The 24,752-nt window shown below is 46.9% G+C and overlaps 2 protein-coding genes across 2 annotated transcripts; both read right to left on the bottom strand.

Annotated features, from left to right (window-relative positions):
• Window positions 1–14,617: 14,617 nt before the first annotated feature.
• LOC118320060 (transmembrane protein 182-like) lies at window positions 14,618–18,326 on the bottom strand. The gene is made up of 5 exons (XM_035650838.2): window positions 17,978–18,326; window positions 16,676–16,802; window positions 16,309–16,407; window positions 15,716–15,853; window positions 14,618–15,363 (listed from the first exon to the last, which is right to left on the bottom strand). Exons 1-5 carry the CDS (start codon window positions 18,149–18,151, stop codon window positions 15,143–15,145), a joined length of 759 nt encoding a protein of 252 aa, XP_035506731.1. The 5' UTR covers window positions 18,152–18,326; the 3' UTR covers window positions 14,618–15,142.
• A 425-nt stretch (window positions 18,327–18,751) lies between these two features.
• Window positions 18,752–24,278, bottom strand: LOC118319792 (sodium/hydrogen exchanger 2-like). The gene is made up of 13 exons (XM_035650430.2): window positions 24,023–24,278; window positions 23,270–23,492; window positions 22,442–22,682; window positions 22,102–22,352; window positions 21,767–21,984; window positions 21,463–21,659; window positions 21,237–21,326; window positions 20,965–21,035; window positions 20,632–20,766; window positions 20,260–20,356; window positions 19,983–20,108; window positions 19,590–19,650; window positions 18,752–19,066 (listed from the first exon to the last, which is right to left on the bottom strand). The coding sequence occupies exons 1-13, from the start codon at window positions 24,276–24,278 to the stop codon at window positions 18,876–18,878; spliced, it is 2,157 nt and encodes a 718-aa protein (XP_035506323.2). The 3' UTR covers window positions 18,752–18,875.
• Between the last annotated feature and the right edge of the window lie 474 nt (window positions 24,279–24,752).

Genomic DNA, 24,752 nt, shown 5'->3' with positions numbered 1-24,752 from the left:
TGGTTCCTGCCGGCCGACCGTCGGCGAACTTCGTTTTTCTTCCGCTCACCTTGCCTCCTCTCCCCTTTTACGAGCTCGTTAGCGTTAACTCATCAGCGAGGTCAAACACTCTGAAAACACACATTACGACACAGCCAAAGGATCACGTTACACAATTTGAATAAATACAAGGCAATTTGTCACTGTCATGTCAGAGTAGCCCCCTTTCTCTGTCCGCCCTTGCCGCCTCTCTTACCCTCCCCTTCTACCCCCCCCCCCCTCTCCACGCCCGGCCTCCCCTGCCTGACACAGCAACAGGAAGCAGTAATGGTGATTGTATTAACCCCTCGCGGAAAGCACTGACCTTCGCTTCTGTTCAGCTGGAGGGAATAGTCCTGGAACACACACACACAGACGGACATATGTTTGAGAGCATGCACGCTCACTCTACAGGATTCAACAAAAGGTGAAAGAGTTTGGACGAACCAAAGGGCAGTAAAATTAAATTAAAAAGGCTTTTGATAAGGTGCAATAAAATGTGCATTATGACATTGCAACAAATTCCGTCGGCAGCTTAGCGAACGGCAGACGTTCTGGAGTCGGCCCAACGAGGGACAGGTTCCTTTGGGAGAAAAAACTCTTTGACTTCACTGTTGCTTCCAAAAGGTCCAGTGGTGTTGTTTCTCGCAGCACCCGGGAAAAAGCCCAGACTCCTATTGCATAACTGCAATGGGGCCGCATGTGCCTGTGTGACGACAGACTGTAGAGTAAGAGGCCATCAATGTCAAGCCACCGTGAGACTGTGAATGACCCGCGTCCAGGTTGGAATTAAAGGGATGCTCTTGCAAAAAGTTAGCAACATCATTTCCGATAAAACGATTGGCACGAGTTAGCCGGTGCGTCACCATTACCGATATACATAAGACAACTTAATGCGAAGCTGTGGAGGGCGGAGATGATGAGCTTTTGGTGGTAACCAGTTGCACCACATTAACATCACAGCAGGGGCAGTTGCAAATTACACGGATGTCGAGGAAGCGCCTTTGTCTGACTGTTTCGCTCACTACTCGCTCACGTCGTTGCTAATTATTAAATAGCCCCTCATTATCTATGTTTGAACTTCATGCGCAGTTGTTGACAATGTGCCGATTATTGCTTGACCGTACTTTATCTGTCTCACGACGGGGAAAGCAAAAATGAGAAGCATCACTTAAAAAAAAAGGTCATAAATAAGTAAACATGCAATATAAACAATATAAAAAATTGCAATAATATATACAATGCATGCAGGATATATTACATGTAAACACAATATCACAAGGAAAGATATTGAGTTTACACAGACAAAAAATATTCATACGTATGTGGTCAAGTCACATCTTCGTCCATGTGTGAATCGTTATGGTTTTCTGGTGCAGAGGATTTCGCCAGGTTGCTTCTTTAATCCTTGTTTTGCTTTTCGGCTCCTCAGTATAATTAGTAATTAGCGTTAATAATTAGCTAGATAAGGAATACTGTGGGCATGTGTAAGCTTTTTTTTCCGTGCGATAAAGATAAGAGCGGTGTGTAAGTCATGTATTGATACATGTTTTAATACGGAGCGGTACATTTAATTATTTTCTGAATGGATGTGAGCTCTAAGTATATATATCCATGCAGGTATGTGTGAAGAAAATAGACCGGGGGGGTGTGTTTCATTGAGTGTGGAGGTAAGTGGGTCGTCTAAATTCCATTTGTGGACTTGATTTGTTGAACAACTACATGTGATCTAGAGGTGTGTATATACATATATATATATATATGTATCAATCTTCAAACGGATCAGACGATGCTGAATCACTAATGTGTGAGAACCTTTTCCATCAACAGGGAACTGGCACTTGAAACGGTTCCAGTCAGGGTTTTTTGAAATGTGCCCGTGTTTCCACCAGTTTTGAGCAGGTGTCTAATACATGCAAGACAAATGGTGTGTAAAAAAAGAAAATCTAAAATTGTCCTCCTTGTTAGAGAAATTAAGGGACATTGGTATTTTTTCATTTCAATTCTAACGGATACTCTCATCATTTTTGTGAAGCAGGTATAACCATTTATATCATAATTCATTGAGGACCATTATACAACCTCATGAATAGGAAGTGGACATGCTCTCTGTAGATGAACATTTGCAGAAAATGGTAATGGTTATTTTGGTTAGACATTAAAATAAAAGGATTGATATAACTGGGCCTGCTAAAAAGAAAAGCTGGCCTCTGAGGGTTTCGATTGGCGTCCGTCACTCCCACTGTCACACGACTGGAGCGACCTGCACATTTGCTGTATTTCCAGTAATCATGCACTTATATCCCGAGGAATTAATGTCAAGACATAAAACACTGCTTCACATCGCTTCCCCTGAGAGTTACAACCTCGGCCGGCTTATTTTCATTGGCGATTTGACGGAAGATTAGTGCGTCTACTGTTGGTTGCTCACTGTCCACGTGCGATCTCGCCAGAATATCACCCACATTAACCCTGACGCCTACAAACACACACACAAACACACACACACACACACACACAAACACACACACACACACACACACATACACACACACACACACACACACACACACACACACAAATACACACACACACACACACACACACACACACACACACACACACAGATCCTTAATAGTCTGAAAAATGTAAAAAGAAAGTGGACAGCATAAAAACATTCACATTACTTTACTGTAATAAATATAATAACATGTACATTAGCTGCTAAAGTACAGAAGACGTTTTTTTGTACAGTGTAAATCAGATTTTTGTCTGAGAGTGGAAAGCCTTCAATAAAAATCATTTTCTCAGAGATATGTGCGGGGCGGAAGTCACACGGGGCACCTCTGAGTGTACGGGGGTTAGCACAACAGCTCAGACCTCCTGCACTCCTTCATCTGCCTGTTTCAACATCCCCCCGTCCCCCTCCACCCCTCTCCACCGCCGCTCGCTCTTAAACAAATCCTCTTGTTCCTGACAACCTACCAACTCTTAAACAAATCCTGCCCGATGTGAGATCCCGGCCGTTCCCTCTTGACCCAGACAGTATCCCACACACACACACACGCACACAAAGAGCTGCGGGTCAGAGCTGTGACCTATCCAGACTTTGACCTGTGTGGGTGAAACAGTCAAAGCACTTGTGGACCCAGATGTCCCCTCGGCTTTTAAAACCGCAGTCTCTCCTCCACTTCCTTTTCTCCTCCTCTCTTCTTCTCGCCCTCCGTTCCCTCCAGTCCCCCTGGAGACTCAGTGATAACCAGGGTAGACGGGAGGAGGAAAGGAGCGGAGGAAAGAGGGACGGAGGGAGGGGGAGAGCGGGCGAGAGGGAGTTGTGATGTCCCGACTCAGGGATATTTAATCCTCTCGGTGAGGGGCGAGCGTCTCTCTCCCTCTGTTTGGCTTTGGGAGATCAAAGAGGCAGTTTCAGATCCTGGCGAGATCGCACACTCTCTCCTCCTGAGTGGACCAGAGGCTCACACACACACACACACACACACACACACACACACACACACTTAAGTACTCGGGGGGGCGACTGGCGAGGATGTCGCTGGTGGTGGTAATGAGGCAGTGACTGATGAGACTTTATGCTTCTTTACCGCAGTGTCTTGGACCACCAGTGTATGAGTGCGTTCCAAATAAAATCGAATCTGTGTGCAGAAGGAAAAACGAGAAGGGGAGAAACCCCTCACTCGGGCGTTGAATTTTCGCCATAAGAGTCCATAAGAGTAACACTAGTTCAAAAGTTTACGCCTCGCTCGAAGAATCCTGCCAGGCGGGACGCACTGAATGTGACAAAACAAACACACCTGGAGTCACAGGCGCTGCGGCGCTGTCTTCGTTCAGCCGCGGTCTGAGGACACACCAAATACAGTTTTGTGTAAGGGTGGCGCTGTTGGCTTTAGGCCATGACCATAATGCAAATGTGGATACGTTTTGAAAACGTCCACCCACACTAAATTAATAATTCATCCTAGAGAAACAGATTATTCAAAACCGGCTCCCCCCCCAAAACATGAAGAGATTTGAGAACGCCGGTCTTGCATTATGTCGTGTGAGGGGGAGAGTGGAATGTATTCGAGAACACTGATGTTCAAGTGTTGCATGATTTGAGACGTCTTGTCGTCATATGGGCCACATGTAGCCGATACGTTCACGTCCGCCGCCCGCACTACTTTCCCCTCTGCCTAAAATGGAGAAAACTCCAGCAAAAAGCAGGAGACATTTTGAAATGATGTCTCCCTCTTTCACTTCCTGATTGATTCTTATCAGTCACGACTCGACCAACTACGATTACTTTATTTTTGTATTTTTTGTAATTATAGGTAACCAATGGCAGAGTAAATCATCTGCTTCCTGTTTACACTGGTACGCACATGCTCAGTGTACATGTGATAGACGTTTCCTGGTGTGTTCGTATGAACGGGGATTAACGCCAAAGGGGAGGATTTGTGTTCGCAAGTCGTTTGGGCAAAATCCAACTGTGAGTAGCGTCATCGTCATCACTACCATCTGACATCAGACGCCTCGCCAGAGAAAAGCCATGGCACTAGAGCGGTTGCCGTGATTGGTGTTCAATAGTTTCGTGTGGCCCTTGACAGGAAAACGATTCCCGACCACTGGTCTATAACGCCAGATGCTGTTCCTAGAAATTTCCTCCAGACTTGGCTCCGATCTAAACATGTTAAAAAACTCTGAGGATGTACCATCATAGGCGGAGCGCTTTATTGTTGGATGCAATACTGTTTTTTTTCCCCCTCTAATGCCTGAAATGAGTTTCACACCCATCGCAGTGGAACTCTGGCCAAGTGTTCATAATATTACTAAAAAGATATTCTGTGAGTCACGAAGTGAGTGCATTCCGCCGCTTTCTGTTTCATATAACCCTGGAGGAGTTCGTTAACAGTGGGAGCTGTAAACCGTACAGCGGGCGATAACAAAAGTGATGATTCCAATGTTTCCTCTCTGTTTGTGTTTTAATTTTGTACCAATCCCCCGAAACACACACACACACACTCATGCACGTACACACGCACGCGCACACACAAACGTAAACCCACGGCTCCCCTGCCACTCGGCTTCTGAGGTTTGCAGGTCTCTGATAGGAAGCCTCTGAAATGGAAAAGAGATAAGAGTAAATAAACAAATAAATACAATAAAAACGAATTTGTGCTGGTTCAGTGCACACAGAGGGAGGGGGTTGGGGGAGGCAGCGAGGGGGGGGGGGGGGGGGGGGGGGGGGGGGGTGCACCCGACAGGGCCCGACCACGAATCCCACAATGATGCATTCGCAATAAGAGCAAAAGCCCGGCAAGGTAAAATAGCTAAGTGAATTCATGCAAGTTCCATTCATTCAGTGAAATCTGTGGAGACTTCGCCCCCTAACAATGGAGCTATCGGTTACTGTCTCTGTGTCGCCCCCCCGATATGATCGCCGACCATTTTACACACCGCTGAATTGCGCCAAAAGAAGCATTTCATTTCACCGTCACAATAACGCTATTTGGTGTCGTCGGCTAACTCTCCCTTGGCGCGGCGATCTCTCTTGCAGCCCCCCTTGTCAGTACCTGGGCGGCGGGACCGCGCTAAACCAAGTGCTGTGCGCACAGCCCGTCTGCCTTTAAAGCACTGCTGCGGGCTTTGATGTGCACCCACACCAACGCGCCACTCCAGCGGCCTTTCTTCTCAGATGTTGCTTAATTACACTATCATAGTCGGTTAATTACCTTATCAGCGCCGCATAATCCCATGGTCAGTGTCTGAACGCCGCGTATCAAAGCGAAGCGAGTCTCTTTCATGTGCTGGTTTTTTTTCTCTTCTTCTTCTGGGTTCTGATTAGTGCTTTTAAGGATCGCAGATGAAGTCGGTTATTTTTACTTACAATTATTGTCTTGAGGAGGAAATAGAAATAGGTGTTTGTTTTATTTTGTTGATTTAGCGTAGCGGCCCTCTGCTAATTCTAATTGTCCCCCCGGAGAATTAAGCTGGTGTCATAGGAGTAATGAAAACAAAACAAAAAAGTGCTGGCCTGGTTTGTAGAAATGATGTTAAAAGAAACAGCTCAATGTTTTGTTTTTTTCGAAAATACGCAAAGATAGATATCTCTGTCGGGTGTGAGCGTCCCTGGTTGCAATGGGCCGTTTGATTGGCCCGTGGTGTTGTTGTTTGCAGATGTTTGACCTTCGGTAATTGAGACACGGCAAGTAAAGGCCGGCTGTGGACTCGAGCCGGACTCGGGCCGCAGAGCTCTGAAGAGCTGTTCACTGGTCGATCGAAATTTTGTCGTGGCTCGAACTTCAACCCTGAACTGGAGAATCAGCTGTTGTCGCCGTTGTCGCGAGCGCACTGTGGTCGTGACTGATGACTTCACTTACGTTGATGAGCAGCTGCTACAAACCGCCTCACCATCTGCTCAAAACTGTATTTATATGTAATATCTCGCTTATCTGCACGGTGGTGTAGTGGTCAGCACTTTCGCCTCACAGCAAGAAGGTTCTGGGTTCGAATCCCGGTTCAAACCAACCAGGGCCTTTCTGTGTGGAGTTTGCATGTTCTCCCCGTGTATGCGTGGGTTCTCTCCGGGTTCTCCGGCTTCCTCCCACAGTCCAAACACATGCAGAATGGGGTTAGGTTCATTGGAGACTCTAAATTGACCGTAGGTGTGAATGTGAGAGTGAATGGTTGTCCATCTGTATGTGGCCCTGTGATAGGCTGGCGACCTGTCCAGGGTGAACCCCGCCTCTCGCCCAATGTCAGCTGGGATTGGCCAACCCCCGCGACCCTTAAATGGATAAAGTGGTAGACGATGGTTGGATGGATCTCGCTTATCAAGTTTGGAGGCTATGGGATGAGCAGTTTTTTGGAGGTGAATTGCATACATTCACGCAGAAAGACCAAGATTCCTCGCTTTACAGTAAGAGAAATGGAGCTGGGAGGTGATTAGCCTAGCTTCGCAAAAAGATTGTAAGCAGGGGGGAAGCTAGTCTGGCTCTCTCCGAAATTCAAAAATAAGTTTACACACACACATACACACAAACACAAAAACAAAACAGATTGCAATTTGCACCGACAGGAGTTTTACGCCCAGTATACTTCAGTGCTTCCTGATACTTGGTTACTTGGATACTCGGTTTTGGTGTGCGGAGCATCACAGTGCCAACGTGAGAGAAGCTTGTCACTGCACCTTCTGTTGCCAGCGAAGAAATAACTTTGTGTAAACAACAAATTGTTTCATTGTGCTCTTTAAAGCTGCTTCCAGTTTTTTATGCTAAACTAGCCAACAGTTCCTTAAACCGGCTCGCCATGGGATTCATGTCAATCTTTGCATCCTGGAAAGAAAACGTATCTCCCAAAATATGCAACTTGAACCGTTTGGACGGTAACGGATGCGCTGCTGGTTTCCCCAGTTGATACGGAGTCGGAAACAAAAGGGCCAAGATGTTGAAGTGTCCAGTGCAGATGTGTCACCTCTGCCTCTTCTCCTGCGGCTGCAGAGAAGCACAAAAAATGATTTATAGATTTTATGATCAACATATATAATGTCGGTCTTCACACAACACATCCTAATCTTCTGTGTTGGAAACCGTGAGGGGACTGCGACCACGTTGCGCCTGTCACGTGTACGTTTACCTCGAGTGCGTCTGACGCGACGCACGTGTGTCTGTTTTTCATCTGCACACGGCTCGGCGTTTCTCGCCCCGAAATGGTAATTAAGAAATAATTGGAGGGGCTAGTGAAATGTTTCTCAGGCGTGGAAGATGCATGCCCAAATGTTAATTCCGCTCAGAATATGTTAACGTATGCAGATGTTAGTGTAGACTCCACGTCCTAGGCCCTGGTGTGGTGCGTCCCCGGTGCTCGCCCGTGTGCGCATGTGTTCTTCCCCTCGGCTCGGCCGGCAGCCGACTGGATCTGTCAACTCGGGGGAGGGGGGGACTTCCATTTTGGAGCTAACTCTGCAGCCTTTTGATGGATACGTCTTGCCGACTTTTATCTCTCAGTGCCTCTGCAAACTAATTAATATTTTTCTCCCTCTCTCCCTCTCTCTCTCTCTCTCCTTCAGGCAAATATTTGTTTCCTCAGAAGAAGTGAGCGTGGGCAAGCCTTCCTCACAGCTCCATATGCTGCCTGCTGCCAATCAAACTGGCTGGAAACCCTGAAACTAATCGCAGCCCCCTCCTCCTCCTCCTCCTCCTCCTCCACAGTCTCCTCTTCCTTTCCTTCTGCAGAAAATGAAGAGGGGGGTTAAAGGAAAATAAAGACATACAGTTGAGAAAAAGAAAAAGGGACGTCTGAGACACTCGCCTCGAGCAGTGTCTCCTCTGTTCTGTCTGTCCACACACACAGAGCTCTCCATGCTTGTCTCTGTACTAGACCTTTGTTTTTCTGTTTCACTCTTTTTTTGTATTTATTGTTCAATCGGATTGTGCTGTATCGGCACTGGATTCGGTCTGTTTGCCTGACAGCTCCAACAGTGAGCGGGACATGTACACAGAGTTTTTTTGCGGGGTTTCTTTTATTAGTGCTTTTATGTGCTTTGCCTACCCAGGTAGTGCTGTGTTGCCAGGTCCAAAACACAAGCACACAGACTGGGCCCCCCCCCCCCCCCCCCCCCCCCCCCCCCCTTCTTTAGATCAGCAGCAAGTGGAGCAACAAAAAAATTGAATTAAAGTTGTGCATTATGTCCGTCGCACTATTTACTGCCACCGCAGCTGACCCTGTGAAAACCCCCAAAACAAACACGTGCACTCAGAATTGGCTCCAGGCATTTTATGGGAACTTTAAATCCTGGACGCTCGCCCCACGACTGTAAATCAGCTGATAACCGGATCATGTTATATAATGTCAGCACCGCGCCAGGTTTCAGTGAGCCCACTGTCACCGTCCTCTGGGGCTTGATGGATCGCTGTTCTTGGTGAATATAGCAGTATATATGGTGGACTAAAGGATCTTTAGTTCATTCATGCGACAATAGAGAGCTGTCAGGAAATGAGGAGGGAGGGCGGAGATATTGGAAAACGCGCAACAAAGGCCAACAGCTGGACTCAAAACGTTGACTCACCAACACTGTGGTCAACATCATCAACGTGTCAGCCAGCAAAACACTCTTTGTGAACATTTACACTTGGCTACACCAGTAAACATTTTCTTGAGGTTTTTACAGCCTCAATCTCAAGATTTAATTCCTCTCCAGTACAGCGTGATTGACAGCTAGTGCTGGCCAATGGGTGAAGGCTGCAGGTGTGGGTGGACGTGCAGTGGACGAGCCCTCAAGTCAGAACTGTATGGTTACTTCTGCTTTCAACAAACCAAGATGGCTCTGCTCAAATGCTCAACTCGGGGCTTCAAAACGGCAGCTCACAAACCAGTGGGTGATGTCACGATGGGTTGCCAGTTTGGTTTTACCATCAGTAGCACATTGCCTGTTTCCACATCAAAAAATATGGGGATAAACAGAGATCACAAAAGGCAGACGTGGCAAAATTCAGTATTTGAAGAATGGGAGGACATATTATATGAAGCTGGACTAAGATATGGCTAATAACTGTAAAGGGCTGTTTTTGCCTCAAATGAATCAGTTTGTATAATGTGTGACTGCGGCTGGATTAAAAAATGTATTCTTACAGTAAGTCATGTTTTTTTTTTGTTTTTTTCAAGGATCAGACATTGATTTCGGAAGATCGATCCTTACATTTGCACCTTTTTCTGATTAAAGATGGACATCGATGTTAAACGTGTTTGCGGTGGTTCAAATGTTGCAAGTGGTTCGGTTAGTTTTAATTTGTTTAATCATGAGAAACATAGACGATAGCAAACTGTGACGTGGGCAGTTACAGTTTGCGTCGCGAAATAGGATAGTACCTTTTCCCCACTTTTTTGTCTTTGACGTTTTTTGTATTATTCCTCTAACTGTTTTGCAGATTTAGGTGTCTTTTTTTAATATTTCATGTTATAGACAGGGCTGCATGGTGGTGTAGTGGTTAGCGCTATCGTTTACCGGCAAGAAGGTTCTTGATTCGCATTCCGGCTCGAACCACCCAGGGCCTTTCTGTGTGGAGCTTGCATGTTCTCCCCCGTGCATGATGCGTGGGTTCTCTCCGGGTTCTCCGGCTTCCTCCCACAGTCCAAAGACTCCCCCACGACCCTTAAAGGGATGAGGCGGTATGGATAGTGGATGGATGATATGCTCATTTTGCATGTTTGCTTTATAACCAGGGAAACGTGTTTACAATTTCACCTTTTAATGTGTAATGTCTGTTCAAGGAAACAAAGGTATTACTCACTACTAGTTAAATGTGAAAAGAAAATGTACCTCCTTGGACGCGCTTAATGCAGCTTTGGTATTTAATTGCCAGTCTCTCTGAAGCACAGGGCATATGATGTAATGTCATTCACTCATAAGTCAGCTGTTGTATGACACTGTGCTCTTTAGTAGAGCCTGTCTGTTGTACACGTAGTCACAGCCAGTCACAAACTCACTCTGTGCTGTCGCTCTACTGCTATCAGCATCACATTGTGTGTGTGTGCGTGTGTGTGTGTGTAAGTGATCGTGTCTTTGTCAGGTTAATTGAAGGCAAGAACTCTGACTGTCTGAGACATAATATGCCCGCAAGAACAGTGTGCATGTGTGTGTGTATGTGTGTGTGTGTGTGTGTGTGTGGAGAGAGAGGAGTGGTGTGGGGAGGGATGTCTTTAATAAACCAAACCCGTGATTTATACAAAAATTGAAAAAGAATCACAGACAGCAACTATTCTTTATCCCTCCACCTGCTCTCTTTCTACCTCGATTATACTCCCCAGTACAGATTAGTGTGTGTGTGTGTGTGTGTGTTGGGGGGTGAGGGTGGGGCTGTTCCTGGGGATTTGGGGTGTACAAAAGAAACAAAAAAGCAAGAGTGATGCCGTAAGGCCTGCTATTCTCTCATATCAGCTCTTATCGGGGGCAGTCATTTTTGACGGGAGAAAAGCCTTTATCCGGGAGAAACTGTGTCCGTCTGCACACAAACACACAAACACACACACACACACACGCCACGCCACGCTCAGTGCCTGGTGGGCTGGAGCTCACACACACAGAGCAGGTAATCGGCTCACTAGGAGAGTTAGGGGGTTTGACCCCCCCCCCCCCCCCCCCCTCCTCTCTGACTGGATTAAAACTCGCCAGTGTTCAGTCCAGGTGCTCCGGGGGTGCGAGGGGGACGGAGGGGTGAGGAACCCGCCAAGGGTTCATTTTGACATGCGTAGTGAGAGACCACATCCTGCTGTTTGGTGTCTGGCACATCAGCAGACATGGGACCTTGAGCAAATACTGCGGAATGATCAGCAAATAATGCTGCCACACTTGAAGATATCCATATACATGCACGTGAAATCATACATACACATACACTACTGGTCAGAGGTTCTAGAAGACCCGAAGACCCCCAGTCCAGTGAACAACCTCATATGTTACAACAGGTAAGAGGTAAACTGCCCAAGGTTCAAAAAAATAAAAGAATTCTTTCCTATAAATTTGATAGAAAACAGGCCTTTTTCAGGAATGAAGAAATTGGTTAAATTACAATTTCCCTGCAGCGAGGGAAGTAAATGAAGCCTTGTACATTTATGCAAACAACTCCTACAGATGTCCCGACTTCAGTCTTGGAACAAACTGTGTTACTGCTACACCCTCTGATTCGTCGTCGGGACGATATTGGACCGCAGGACATGGTGCTGCACATGAAGACAGAGGTTCGTCCTACAGCACGGCCGTGACGGAGGCTTCACGAGATGAAGAGCGGCGCTGGTCTCCGGCTCCTTTGAGGTGAACTGGACAGAAGGTGAAAAGCAGAAAAACTACAAGTGCAACTCACTCGTGGGAACTCCTGCGCCAACACAAAAACAAATATGATCTCCATCGTTTGAAAAATTGCCACAAATGTGTTTTGCTTATAGATCAACAGCACAAACAGATTCCCCACGTTCCTTGAACCTGCAGCCAAGGAAACCATTGGCTCACCCTTCTGGCAGTGAGAGTAATTACACAAACACTGTTAATTCATGCTTTATGACGTTATGCATAATAGGTGAAATTGCCCCTAACTCCCTGCCCACAGGAGCGCTCTCTTCAGCTTCACATTCCAGGTACAGTAAATGCAATCCCCCACAAAGCCAAAACGTCCAACCTGTCCGAGTGCAGTGAGGTGACGTCTCTTCTCGTCTGTGTCTGTTTTCAGTTTCTAGAGTTTTTTATTTATTTCTGCAGCATCCAAAACTTTTCTTTGATGCTCCTTAGGTTAGTCCATCACCGGCTCCACTTTGCCGCTAGATGGCTACTCTGTCTCCATCCCTGCGGCCTCTCCCCTCTTCAGCTGCTGTAAACCAATCACCGCCAAGTGATGTCAAACGCGTCGCTCCTCCGCGACACCAGGTCTCAAGTCACATGTAGCATAATCCGAAACACAGAGGTTTACCTGGCGCTGACGGGCTCACACAGCGTTGCGTGACAAAGCATTTGCCATGCATGTCGCGGACGAACACTCCGGCTTTGATATTTCCAATTGTTTATTTTGTTCTATGTAACAGTCATTTCAGAAGAACACTGCGACTCTGACTGATGTAAATTGCAGAAAGCAGCCGGGGCTCTGAAACTTTCACCCGGCTGTGTACAGATACATCTAATTCACACTCATTACCCCTGATCAACGAGACGTATGCTCTTTGGGCTCCCTGGGTCTGCTGGGGTTAATTTGCGAGGCATTCATTACTTTATTATCGTGTCATGTCTTCATTCACACGATGCTCCCTATGCCGTGTGCATAATATTATAATGCCATTATTGCTGACACTTCAAGTGCAAGATTATTTCTTCCTTAAATGAAGTGATAGTGCGTTGCCATTGTTGTGGATGACAGGGGAGGAGACATAAGAGTTAATTAACTGTGATTAGAAAGAGCTACAGTCATTGAACAAGCACAGCGTTCTAGCTCAATACTTTGCTCAGTAATTGCTTCCTTTCCTTTCCTTCCCTTTCCTTCCCTTTCCTTCCCTTTCCCCTCTGTCTATCCGTGCATGGGAGCTTCTCCGTTTAAAGAGGAGAGCTGGGGAGCCCTCCGCTGGCTGACAGTAGTAGTTCAACCAGCTCGATCAGTGAACATGAACATGACACCAACTATTAATAGATGTCGTGTATAATGGCTAATTGGTTTGGTTTGACATGTGGATGTTAAAATATATTTCAAATCATGGCTCCTACATGATTGTTGACTTCTTGCCACACAAGGGTTGAAGCCAAAGGATGTTTTTTTTTGTATTTGATTCTTTCTTTTTTTTGTCCAAAGCAAAATATGACGAGTCTTTTAATAAATGTCAACAAGATCCTGGCCTTTCCACCAGTGCCAGTAATGGCAATCTTGAATGCCCCCAAAAAATACATAACTGTGTTAAACTCTTTTCTTCTATTCATCAGAATATAGATCACATGTTTGGCTTTAACGCTGAGGATCTTAGATTAGTCCAATCATATATTTGACTACTGCAGCTGTTGTGTTTTCCAAAGCCAAGTGAAGTATTTTCATCAACCATTCTGACTGGACGCACCATAGAGAGGTGGAGAAGAAAGCAGACAAACACACATAGACACAGAATGGTGACAATTGTGGTTTATAGCAATGTTCAACGGGCTTTGCTTTTACAAGGGCAAAGTCTTAATGGATGAACTGTACACTGAAGTGAACACCAATCTTTTTCCAACTGTCCCACCTCCCTATAGCCCCATTGTGGGACTATGATTACTATATATATATATATATATATATATATAAACACACAACTGAATAATCTGTATATTATATACTGGAATCACACGTACATTTACCAATAACAATCGTGTATAAGATCGCAGCTGCAATGTTCCAAAATCAGAGACCTGACGGGATGAACTGTAAACTCTGTCACCAAAGTCAGAATTGGAATCAGCACCGTATGTGGAGTAAATGCATAGTATATATACCAATAATTGTTCTGACCAGTGTGGTCATAGTGTGTGTGCCCTCGCGTGTGTGTGTGTGTGTGTGTGCGTGCGTGTGTGCATGTGTGTGTTTAATCAGCGAACCCCCTCAACACCACTCCTTCTCCACAGCAGAGAAGGAGTCGTAAGCCGACACGTGTGATTGAGAGTCGACTTGCTTGTTTTCACACGCTGCCTCAGTCAGACCAGTGACAAAAAAGTAGCTGTTTTGATACAATCATAGGCCATGTGTTTCCCCTTTGGAGGATTTCATGTGCGCACGTGTGAGCGTTGGATACATGTCAACAGACCGAATTGAACGTTTGCATGCAGGGTGGGATCGAGAAACGTAATAGTGTGGGGCAGAAAAGAGAAAGCATAAGTTTTGAATAAGGGGGTGAAATATGATTGGGGTGAAGGAGGCAGGTGGCCGGCCCGCTGTATACCAACCAATCCCACAAACAGCTGTTCATTTCTCAAAGCCCCCCTTGTGCACCCCCCCCCCCCCCCCCCCCACACACACACACACACACACACATAAATTCTTTCCCTATCCCCCCTTTACCCACAGCCACCCCTCTCCACCCCCTGCCCCACCCCCACCCTCTGTCCAGACCTACCATTTCTGTTTCCAGTCCATCCAGCCATCCGTCCCTCCCACCTCACTCTGCCCCGGCTAGCCTACTGTGATCGTGTGCCAACACCAGGACAGGGAATGGGTGGGGGGGGGGGCACAGCTGGCTCGCCCGTGCATTTCTCACCTTCTGCTCGGTGGAATCATCATTTGCAGCGTCAATAAAAGCAGCAGTTGGCAGAAGGACAGTAGGATGCAGTTGAGCAGAAGACATACTGTTGTCCACATCACGTTTATATATCTATAAACTCTACCGCTGACACTATTGTTGGATAATGTGTAATTGATTTTTGTGGCAATAAAGAAAAAGCAAGTGACAGAAACCTGCTACATCGAATCATTGTCTCCGAGTGCAGGCAAGTTAACATCCAAAGGGTGATGCAGTGATGTTGGCCGTGTCTTTCCAGTGGGTGCCTGCGTCCCACATGTGCGCCACGGTGTCCCAGTGCAGGACAGGAAAAGGTCAGTCCATTCTTTCTCCTACGGGCCAGATGGTGAGCTCACTTGCTGGCACGCAGCGCCCGGCCCACCAGCATGAAAACCATCCCAGAGACGAGCTCCAGGGGCACGCCAGCCGCCGCCACCATGAACGACAGGCCGTAGAGCACCGACACCGTGGCCTCCGGACACATGTCTCCGCTATCCTGCAGAACGTAGCTCTGCACGTCCACCGCCTCCATCCACAGCACGTAGAGCAGGAGCACGGACAGGAACAGGCAGGCTGCGGGGTGATAGAGAGCGTCAGGGAGACGCAGACAGTGTCACCGCGCCCGCGAGCAACACCAGAGGAATGCAGCTCCCTGCTCATCTCCGCTGTTACCACGACAGCAGTGTTTACACCTGCTGTTGTTATAGCGACAGTGCTGCAGAGTGACATGTGCTGCTCTGCGTGTTGGGTATGAATTTGCTCTGTGACAAGACAAGTATGAGCAGCTGACAGCAGCAACGACTGCAACATGAGTTTGTGTCTGAGCATTCGCCTACCCCCCCCCCCCCCGGCAGTGTATTTTGCGCCGCAGACGCAATAGTGAAGAACTCAACTCATGCACATACAGTATAGTTTTTGTTTTTACCAGCAGCGATGAGGAAGGCTCCACCCAGCTTGTAGAGTTTGTGGCTGATGAAGGGCACGCCGCAGACCAAGAGGAAGCCTCCAGCCAGGGCTGAGACCAGCCCGAGGATTATCAGCACGGTCCAGAAACCCCGAAACACTGCGAGGAACACAACCGAAGTGGCCATTAGAGCAGTGCACCTACAGTAGCTAATTGCGTTGGGCCTTGAGGACGTGTTGTCCTCAATATATATATTTTTTTACAACTTGCACACAGTGGGTGTTTTACAGGCAGACATAACAGATAATGGGCTATTAAGAAAATACAGAATAATAAACCAAATACATAAATATCAAAAAACCCAAACTGTGGCAGTGAGGAGGATTTTAAAAATTGATAAACATCGAAGAGGAAACATACATGTCATCTTTTCATTCATGTAATTATTTTCCCAGCCATACCGCCTTGCGTTGGCAGCCATGACATATTAGCTAGTCACTGTGAGTTACAGTATAATGCAAATGGGCAAATGTAAAACCGTGCATGTGCGCAAATGTGGGTAATTGTGGAAATACCTGCATGCATGTGTGTTTTTTTGCGACTTTGTGAATTACCTGCGGTGGCGTCGTATCTTGGATTAGTAACCCATCCCACTGCGACAGGCAGAGGGAAGAGGTAACCATGGATACACACCTTGGACTCTGGCTGGTTTGCTACAGTGAAAGAAAAAGGTGTTTTGAAAGCAAAAAAAAAAGTGGAAAATCCCCAAAACCACCCTCATAACCTGTAATAAAAAACAGTCTACCAAAATAAACTTCTCCTGTATATTTTCTGCCAAATGTCCAAATTATAGACATTTTTCCTGAGCGTGTCAAGCAGACCACACTGCCGAGCACGAGACGTGCAACCACATTGGACAAGCAGCAGAAGAACTTTCTTCTTCTTTTTCTGGTGCCTTAGCAGAAAGTTTTTTCGACGTACTGAAGAGAGTGGCCACGACTGCATGTGTCGCAGGCTCCACGTGGAAGTCGCAGCGCCAGAAGAAACCCTCGTGGGTGACGGTGAGCGACTTGGGAGACACGGTGGCCGCGTCCACTTGTGCCTGGACCTGGAGGGGGGGGGGGGGGGGGCAAGATTTCAGACAAACACAGATAGGCACACATCTCAAGGGGGATGAACCTTCCCTTTTCTGTCACCGTCTGTCAGCGCGTGTCTGTGTGAGCTGCTCTCAGCGAGTCCTCGCGCTCCAGCGGAGCCGTGGCATCAAACGTGCTTCTGATTATGGCCTGCTGGTCTGTGAGGTTTTTAAAGGATGGAACCTATGAAACACGCATGAGTGACACTCTCCGCTCGCCTGTCAAAGGAAATATGATTGATGGCACCGAAGAACACACGCGGCAACTTTAATCATCCTCTTTTATTGAAAATGAAAGACTTTGTTGTCCACCGGGGGGGCGGGGGGGGGGATTTGGCTTTTTTTTATGAATATATCCCTTACTTTGCATTTTTTGGGGAACTTTCTCACGCACGTGGCGTGGAAGAATAAACTGGAAAATTAAAGGGGGCTCCGCTCTGACTTTTTACACAGGAGGATCAGGTGACTCGCCGTCCAAACTCGGCCAATGATAACAGTTGTATCATGGTCACATCTGAGAAAATAACCCTGGTGATGTCATCGGGGTCATTTTGGCTTGGGGGGAGTAGGCCTACGACCAAGTAGTAACATGCCAAACCAAGATAGTAAACATAAGTTAGCATGTAGCTCAGAGCACGGTGTTGGCTGTAGACTCATGATCTACAAAGTGTGTGTTGCAAACACGGGAGTTTACTGGACAAGGAAGGTCCAGTCACACAAATACGCATGACTCGCATTATGTTTTTTAAATGTTGACCTACATCATAAATCAATAAAGTCCGAATGGAAAGCCAGGATGTCTCAGTTTCGGCTCCATTCATTTTGCCTGCTCTTTCACTAATCTGCCTCTATCTCTATGATAGTGTGCGATACTAAATCACTTCAATGCGGCTTTAAATATCTTACAGTGCCATGGAATGAGCGCCGCACTGTCTCCACTGCACCTGATCAGGTTCCACACTGGTCTTTTTGTGATCGGCACAGTTCAAAATAATTCACTGCTGTAACTATTATCATTTGTTTAGCTGGAGATCACCACACAGTTTTAAGCGAGGTTTGCATTCGGCTTGTGTGTGTGTGTTAGTGTGTGTTTATTTGTTTAGTGAAAATGATGGATTATGTGCACACGCGTACTGTGTCCGTCCTACCTCAGTCCCATTGGCATCTAGTCCCCCTGCCGTGGTCGTTTCCGTCGGCCATGTGTATGATCGACAGTTGTCACTGGCCACCAGCCAGTAGTTTGTACCAAAGGCCAGCAGGAAACACAGGGTCCCCAATGCCCCAAAGATCCCCCCAGCCAAGGCCGCGGCTCCCACCCTCATGACTCCAGAAAAAAAAAACCTCCTTCACTGTGCCCCTTTTTTCTGCTCAAGCTTTCGGTCCTCAGGTCAGTGATTTGTCAGGCCCCTCACCCGTGTCCACTGTGCAGCCCCCAGTCCCAAAGAAAACAGTCTGGCTTGTCCAGCCACTCCCCAGGAGCTGTGAGTGGAAACAAGGCCACAGCAACTGAGGAGGTCAAAATGGGAGTGGGTGGGGGGGCTATTTTAGGAAGGCTGTCCTTGTCAAATTACCACTGGCTGTTCTGTGCGTTCATAAAGAAAACTAGGCGGGACGAATGTGTGTGTGTGTGTGTGTGTGTGTGTGTGTGTGTTACGATGTGGACCACTGGTGTCAGTGTTTATGGCCGCAAGGTATTTCTAAGGTGGGTGCAACTCTTGGAAAGGCACTTTGAAATTAAATTAGACTGGAGATGCAAATGACCCTCAAACCTCCACCGGAGCTGCTCAAGAGGTGAAACACGGGGCTGAGGGGAGGAAAGCTTTACTGCAGCTGGCAAACACTCGAAATGACAAAGTCCGAAGGTGAATTTTCTTTTTTTTTGTTTGTTTTAATTGGAGGATATCCATGAAATTGCTCAAATCTTTCATAAACCCGGCCTTGCACCACACAAAGAGTACCTTGTCACTTTATGGAGCCATTTCAAAATAGCTGGATTCATTGCTTTACATTTCTCCTTTTTTTGTTCCGTCTCACAGTCTGTCCCTCTCACTGCTGCTTCTCGTTCTCCAAGACGAAGCCGAGTTGTTTCCGCGGGGATCTTCCCTCGGGTGCTTGATGCCGTGCCGAGATCCGATCCTCTCCGGCGGCTGAAGATCTGGGATCCAGTGGGCCGCCCTGTGCCGAGGCTGCGGGGACCGATGGATCCAGGAGGACGGGCCTCGGGCTCGTGGAGCACACTGGTGAGAGAGCAGAGGCCAAAGTGGGGTCAGGGGCCACAGAGGGGGGAGCGTCAATGAGCATCAAAGACTGGGAGGAGGGCTGAGGGAAGGGGGGGTGATACAGTATGTCTTTATACTTATATATATTTGATATATTTTGCTTTTCTAGTGAGGACTGACAAAAGAAAATTAAGAAAATTGTTTACCAACTTAAAAATACTACTTCAATTGGTAACACACATATGAATGAAGTTTTTACAACTTAAAGTTCACAAGTTAAGAGAAATTGAAACAGTAATGTTTTAGTCGGTAAGCAATTTTCTTAATTCAGTACTGAAAGTGAGGCACGGGGCAACAAAACTTCAACTGTGTATGGATAAAAGAGTCCAAGTCTTTCCCCTGTGCAAACCATTTCCCAGGAATTGTCCATTGTGCAGAATGATTTGAGAGACAAAGCACACAAAGAATTATAAAGAACGAATAATTCCTGACGACATCCAGGGCTTGGAAATTTTGTAGATTCATTCATGTTGCACTTTACCTGTGTGAGACCTGCTGAGTCCTGCTCTCACTCTGTGTAATCCATCGAACTCTCGATCCTCCTGCAGTCCAAACGGAAACAGTTTTTTTCCCCAAGCTCATTCCTTCCAAAAAATGCCCCTCTACCTTACCCACAAAAGAAAAATATGTTTTCCTGAAATAAAGTCTTTTTATAGAAAAACATTGATGGAGAGTAATGTATTTAGTTGAACTTAAAACAGGACAAAATACAATTTATAATGTATACTTTCAACTGCCTCCTAAACTTCATGTGGCTCTTTCCTTCTGCCGAATGAAGTTTGTAGCATTTGGGAATCCAACTCCACACATGGGCTTGTTTGTCATCATTTGCTGCATCTTTTCATGTTTCATGAAAAATACATGCGCACGGTACCTGTGACGGGTGTGTGATGGTATCGTGGGTGGACCTCTCTCCCAGACTCTGGTGTCTGTGAAGAGGCCTCCTCGTTCTGTGGGCGGCGGCGTCCTGGTGCAGCGTGTGTCTGCTGTAGGCCGGCATCTGCCGGAGTGAGACAACACACGTGGACCCAGAGATGGGATGGAATGGATGATGCGCGCTTGTAGTACGCGTGCACTATTTGAAATGCCCCCTCAAAAAAGAACATTTGTTTTGACAGCAGGGGAAATGCGAACCGAATGTGTGAATTTACCTTTTTGTTGAAGTTTTGCAGGTTTGTGGAGAGGATACGTCGGATGCTGTCCATCTCCTCCGGTAAGAGAGGACGGCTTTGGGAGCGAGGGTCCACTCTGCAAGCCAGGCATGAATATTCAAACCATTTGGCCCCAAAACTGTCATTGTGACAGACATATGTAATCAGTTCAAGCAGTGTAAATGGGGTTTTTAATGGGAGGAACCCTGAGTTTCGGTGTGTCAGTATATTCTGCTACTTTTGGTTTTCGAACAATTGCACATATTGCCTGTGTAGTGAATATGTCACATTTGTTGAACTCAAGGCAGGACGTGAAGTCAAGAGAAATAAATATAAACATTTATATATATATATATTTTTTTTTTCTCTCACAGTGGTGGTGCCTCCTCAGCCCCCCGCTGCTCCCTTCTCTCCAGCTCCTGGTAAACTCTGAGGATGCTGGAGCGAGCTTGGCGGTCCTCGCGGATCAGGAAACGTCGAAGGTACTTTTTGTTGAACTGCTCAAACCTCACACAGGCACAGGGACAAGAACAGGACACGACACACATGAGTTTCCAGTTGACTGTGGCAGATGAACCTTTTGCATTGGGTGTTTGCTGCCATCTACTGGTGATTTCAGGTCCTATTTCTTGATGGACATACTCCTGTTCTCATTGGACATCCATGGAGAGGGTGAAACCAAAAGTAAAATCAAGTGAAACTAACTTGTCTTTCCAGTAGTGCTGCCCCCAGTAACCAATCACATCCTCTATTCCAGCCAGCAGGTGATCAATGAGCTAAGAAGAGACATGATATCAACATATTATTCATATATATATATATATATATATATATATATATATTTAAAAATTGTGTAACTATAAGCCAGTTTCTAGTTCAGAAAGCTATTCAGAAAAATTTAAATTCACCTTACACCGTACTACTGGTGTCCTAAATTACAAACCCTGCACTTTGCTGTGACCCCCGTAGTGTCTCACCCTGCTGTGGATCTCCTCACTGACGGTCGGCGGAGCTCTCTTCTTCCTCTTCACGTCCAGTAGCTCTACCAGAGGCTTTATGGTCATCCCCTGGAAAGCAGACAAAACCCAACTGTGACCAATACGACCAAAGGAAGCACCCACTGACACCCAACACATGCCACACGGCGGAAGCGACAATCGCTGGATCTGTTTTCAAAGTCCACGTGCGACATGGTTCTCCCACCTGTACAAAGACAGTGAAGAGAATGACCACGATGGTCGTCGTGATGAAGAGTCTTTTCTTCGGGAAGTCGTCGATGAGGAAGACCAAGGAGAAACAGATCGCCCCTCTCAGGCCGCCGTAGGCGATGATGAACTGATCCCGGAAGGTCACGGCATTCCTCCGGAGCTTGTTCACCACAGCAGTCAGCAGCAGAACACCTGGAGGGGAGGGCAAACACGTTGAACCCTCCGTTCTGACAGCTGTTTATCACTTGCAAATATCACAGTGAGCTTGTTTACAGTGCAAGAAAGATTTCTCCAGCTACCCGAGGCCCTCCATATGAGGCAGAGCAGCAATGTGGAGACGACAAAGGGCCAGCTCCACATATGGACGTCCTGTATGGTGGACACACCCAGGAAGATGAAGATTAAGGTTTCACTGACACTGCTCCACATCTTCAGGAAGTACTGGATGCTGGTGTTGCTGCGCTCGGACACGTTAGCCTCCACGTACTGTTTCATGGTGACGGCACACGTCACTATGCTGCAGGAGGGGGGGGGGGGAAGCGACAATAACTGTGATGCAGAATCAAATTCTACCAGACAAAACATTTACAAAAAGGAGGTGTTTGAGTTTGAGCTAGTACTCGGCAGCACTCACGCCATGATGCCAGAGAGGTGAAGCATCTCTGAGGTCAGGTAGGACAAGTACGAGTAGAGGAAGACGAAGAGCGGGGCGATGACCTGGGCTCTGGAGGTGAACCGCGTGGTGAGGGCTGCCACCAGGCCGAAGAAGAGGCCTACACACAGGCCGCCGAGGCCCACCACCACCACCCTGCATCCACCCAGCAGCACGTCCAGTCCCGACACCGACGGAAGGCGGAGGAAGGACTCAAAGAGCTTGTAGAGCACCTTGGAGAAAGAGAAGTGCCACACATACAGTATAAAATGTTTGAATTAACGCGTACATGTACATAGGCAGGCGCCGCCTCTGCCCTCACCACAGTGACAGCATCGTTGAGCAGCGACTCCCCAAACACCAGGATGTGCAGCTGTTCGTTGACATGCATCTCCTGGAAGACGGAGAGCACGGCCACGGGGTCGACGGCAGCGATCAGTGAGCCGAACAGCAGGCAGTGAAGGAGAGTGACGTCTCCCAGGGTGCTCTGGGCCAGCAGACACACACCGTACAGGGACAGGCCGATGCCCAGCACGTTCCACAGGGTCCCCAGCACTGCATACCTGGACCAATCCAAATGTCTTAAACTCTGACTCTTACATTCATTTGTTTTTCACCTGGGGGCACGGAACAAGCTCTAAACATAACATCGCCCTTTTATTGCTTATAGAGTTGATATAGAGAACAAACTGTTAACATTCAGTTGTAACGGTAGGGGGCCATTGACTGTACATGAAGATGGACGACATGACATTTCTCCAAAAAAGAATCGTCTTGATCGCCCCCTGGTGGCTGGCTGCAGTATATGTCATAAACCCTGCCTCCTCCAAGTTGGCAGATGGGACATGAGCTGAACTAAAAGTACAGGTTGAATACCTTCCTCCCAAAGATGATTGGTGAAAGATGGTTTCCCATGTGTGTGTGTATGTATGTTCAAGAGTTGATATCAAAAGTGCAAGATCGCAGCACCTGTTACGGGGATATTTTGGCTTCATTTTTGGTCCAAGTGGAGACGCGTTGTCCATCTTTATTTACAGCCTATGATGGGGGCCATAAAGCCAAAGCTTGAATGATGCTTCCAAAACTAAAGTGATTTCGAAAGTTTTTGCACACGGACAACAACAAAATGAAACGTTGACAGGGCACCAACCAGAGGATGGTACCGAGGTTTTCAAAGAAGAGCCTCCCTGGCAGGAAGTATCCTGCGTCCAGGACAATGGGCGGGAGCAGAAAGAGGAAGAAAGAATCGGCGCTGAGGGTCGGGGGAGCCGAGTGCCGGACGCCGTATATCACACCTCCCACCAGGAGGCCCACCATGATGAGGAGACAGCTCTCCGGGACGATGGCAGGGACTCGACCGGACCAGTGGAAACCTGCGGGGTAGAGACAGTGAGAAGAACAGAGGAAATGACTCCACAGTACTCTAATTAAACAGCATCGGGACTTTTGTTTTAAGCTGCATGCCCATTATCAGGGTGCTCATATTGGTTTCCAAATATGAAATTAGAAAACTTCCCTTACTGTGGCTTTCTTGTGAGCATTTGCAGAAAGTCCAAAATTCAGAAACTGATTCAATTGTGACATATGGTCCACTTCTCTGTACAAATGTGGAACCCGGAAGTTGTCTATTATTGTTTGTATGATATATAAACAAGCGGAGTTTTGATTGATAATACTTTCTTATACCTTTATATTTCAAATGTAGAAATAAGTTCTGAAAGCAAGGGAGTTTGATCAATTAGAAGAGTTATATTAGTAGTTGATGAAGTAAGTTTTATCAACATTCCCAACTCTGAATGTGTGTCACATTCTGTAACTCTGAAGTTCAATGTTACTCTTTAATAACATATAATCACCTGTAATATCCAGTTGGTCCCATCGTATGATTATACTGGAGGCTTACCGAGTTTGGCCAGTGAGGCCAGCATGATCCAGAGCACGATCTCAAAGGGAGCCTGCACATGGTGGTAGTCCACGCTGAAAACCCTCAGAGCTGCGGGCACGTCAACGGACCGGCCGCCATCGCTGCTGTTGAAGCCCAGTGAGGTGGGCCGGTTGTGGGACTGAGGGCGCTCTGCAGGCAGGGTCAGGCCCAAACATCCCGTCAGACAACAGGTGGAGAGCAGCAGAGAGAGAGAGAGAGTCCACAGAGCAGCCATCCTGCAGCCATGCTGGAACAACAGAGTGGGAGAGAGAGAATAGGAGAGGGTTTATGGATATGGGGGAGGGCAAGCAACACACACACACACACACACACACACACACACACACCGAATGCACACACAACCTGACCACGAGTCGTCCAGCCACTAATGTGCACAGGAATCCCTGAGCTAGCAATGGTATCCAACCAGCAGTTCACACACACAAAACACACACACACACACACACACATACACACACACACTAGCATTTGATTAGGACTATCAGTTCACGTTATTCTAAATAAATAATGACGTATTTTGTTTTAAATTTGATTTTGATTAATTTTGAACTGTGAAAGGGGCTAATGGGAGAAGCAACTTTATTTTTGGAGAACTGTGCCTTTTTGTTGTTGTTGTTGTTGTTGTTGCTTAGTTGATTTGTAAGACTCAGATATGTGCACACATTTAATATAACTGATACAGTACTAA

The sequence above is a fragment of the Scophthalmus maximus genome, chromosome 9 (assembly GCF_022379125.1).
Source record: "Scophthalmus maximus strain ysfricsl-2021 chromosome 9, ASM2237912v1, whole genome shotgun sequence".
Taxonomy (NCBI): Eukaryota; Metazoa; Chordata; class Actinopteri; order Pleuronectiformes; family Scophthalmidae; genus Scophthalmus; species Scophthalmus maximus.
This window is presented reverse-complemented; position numbering and strand designations above follow the sequence as displayed.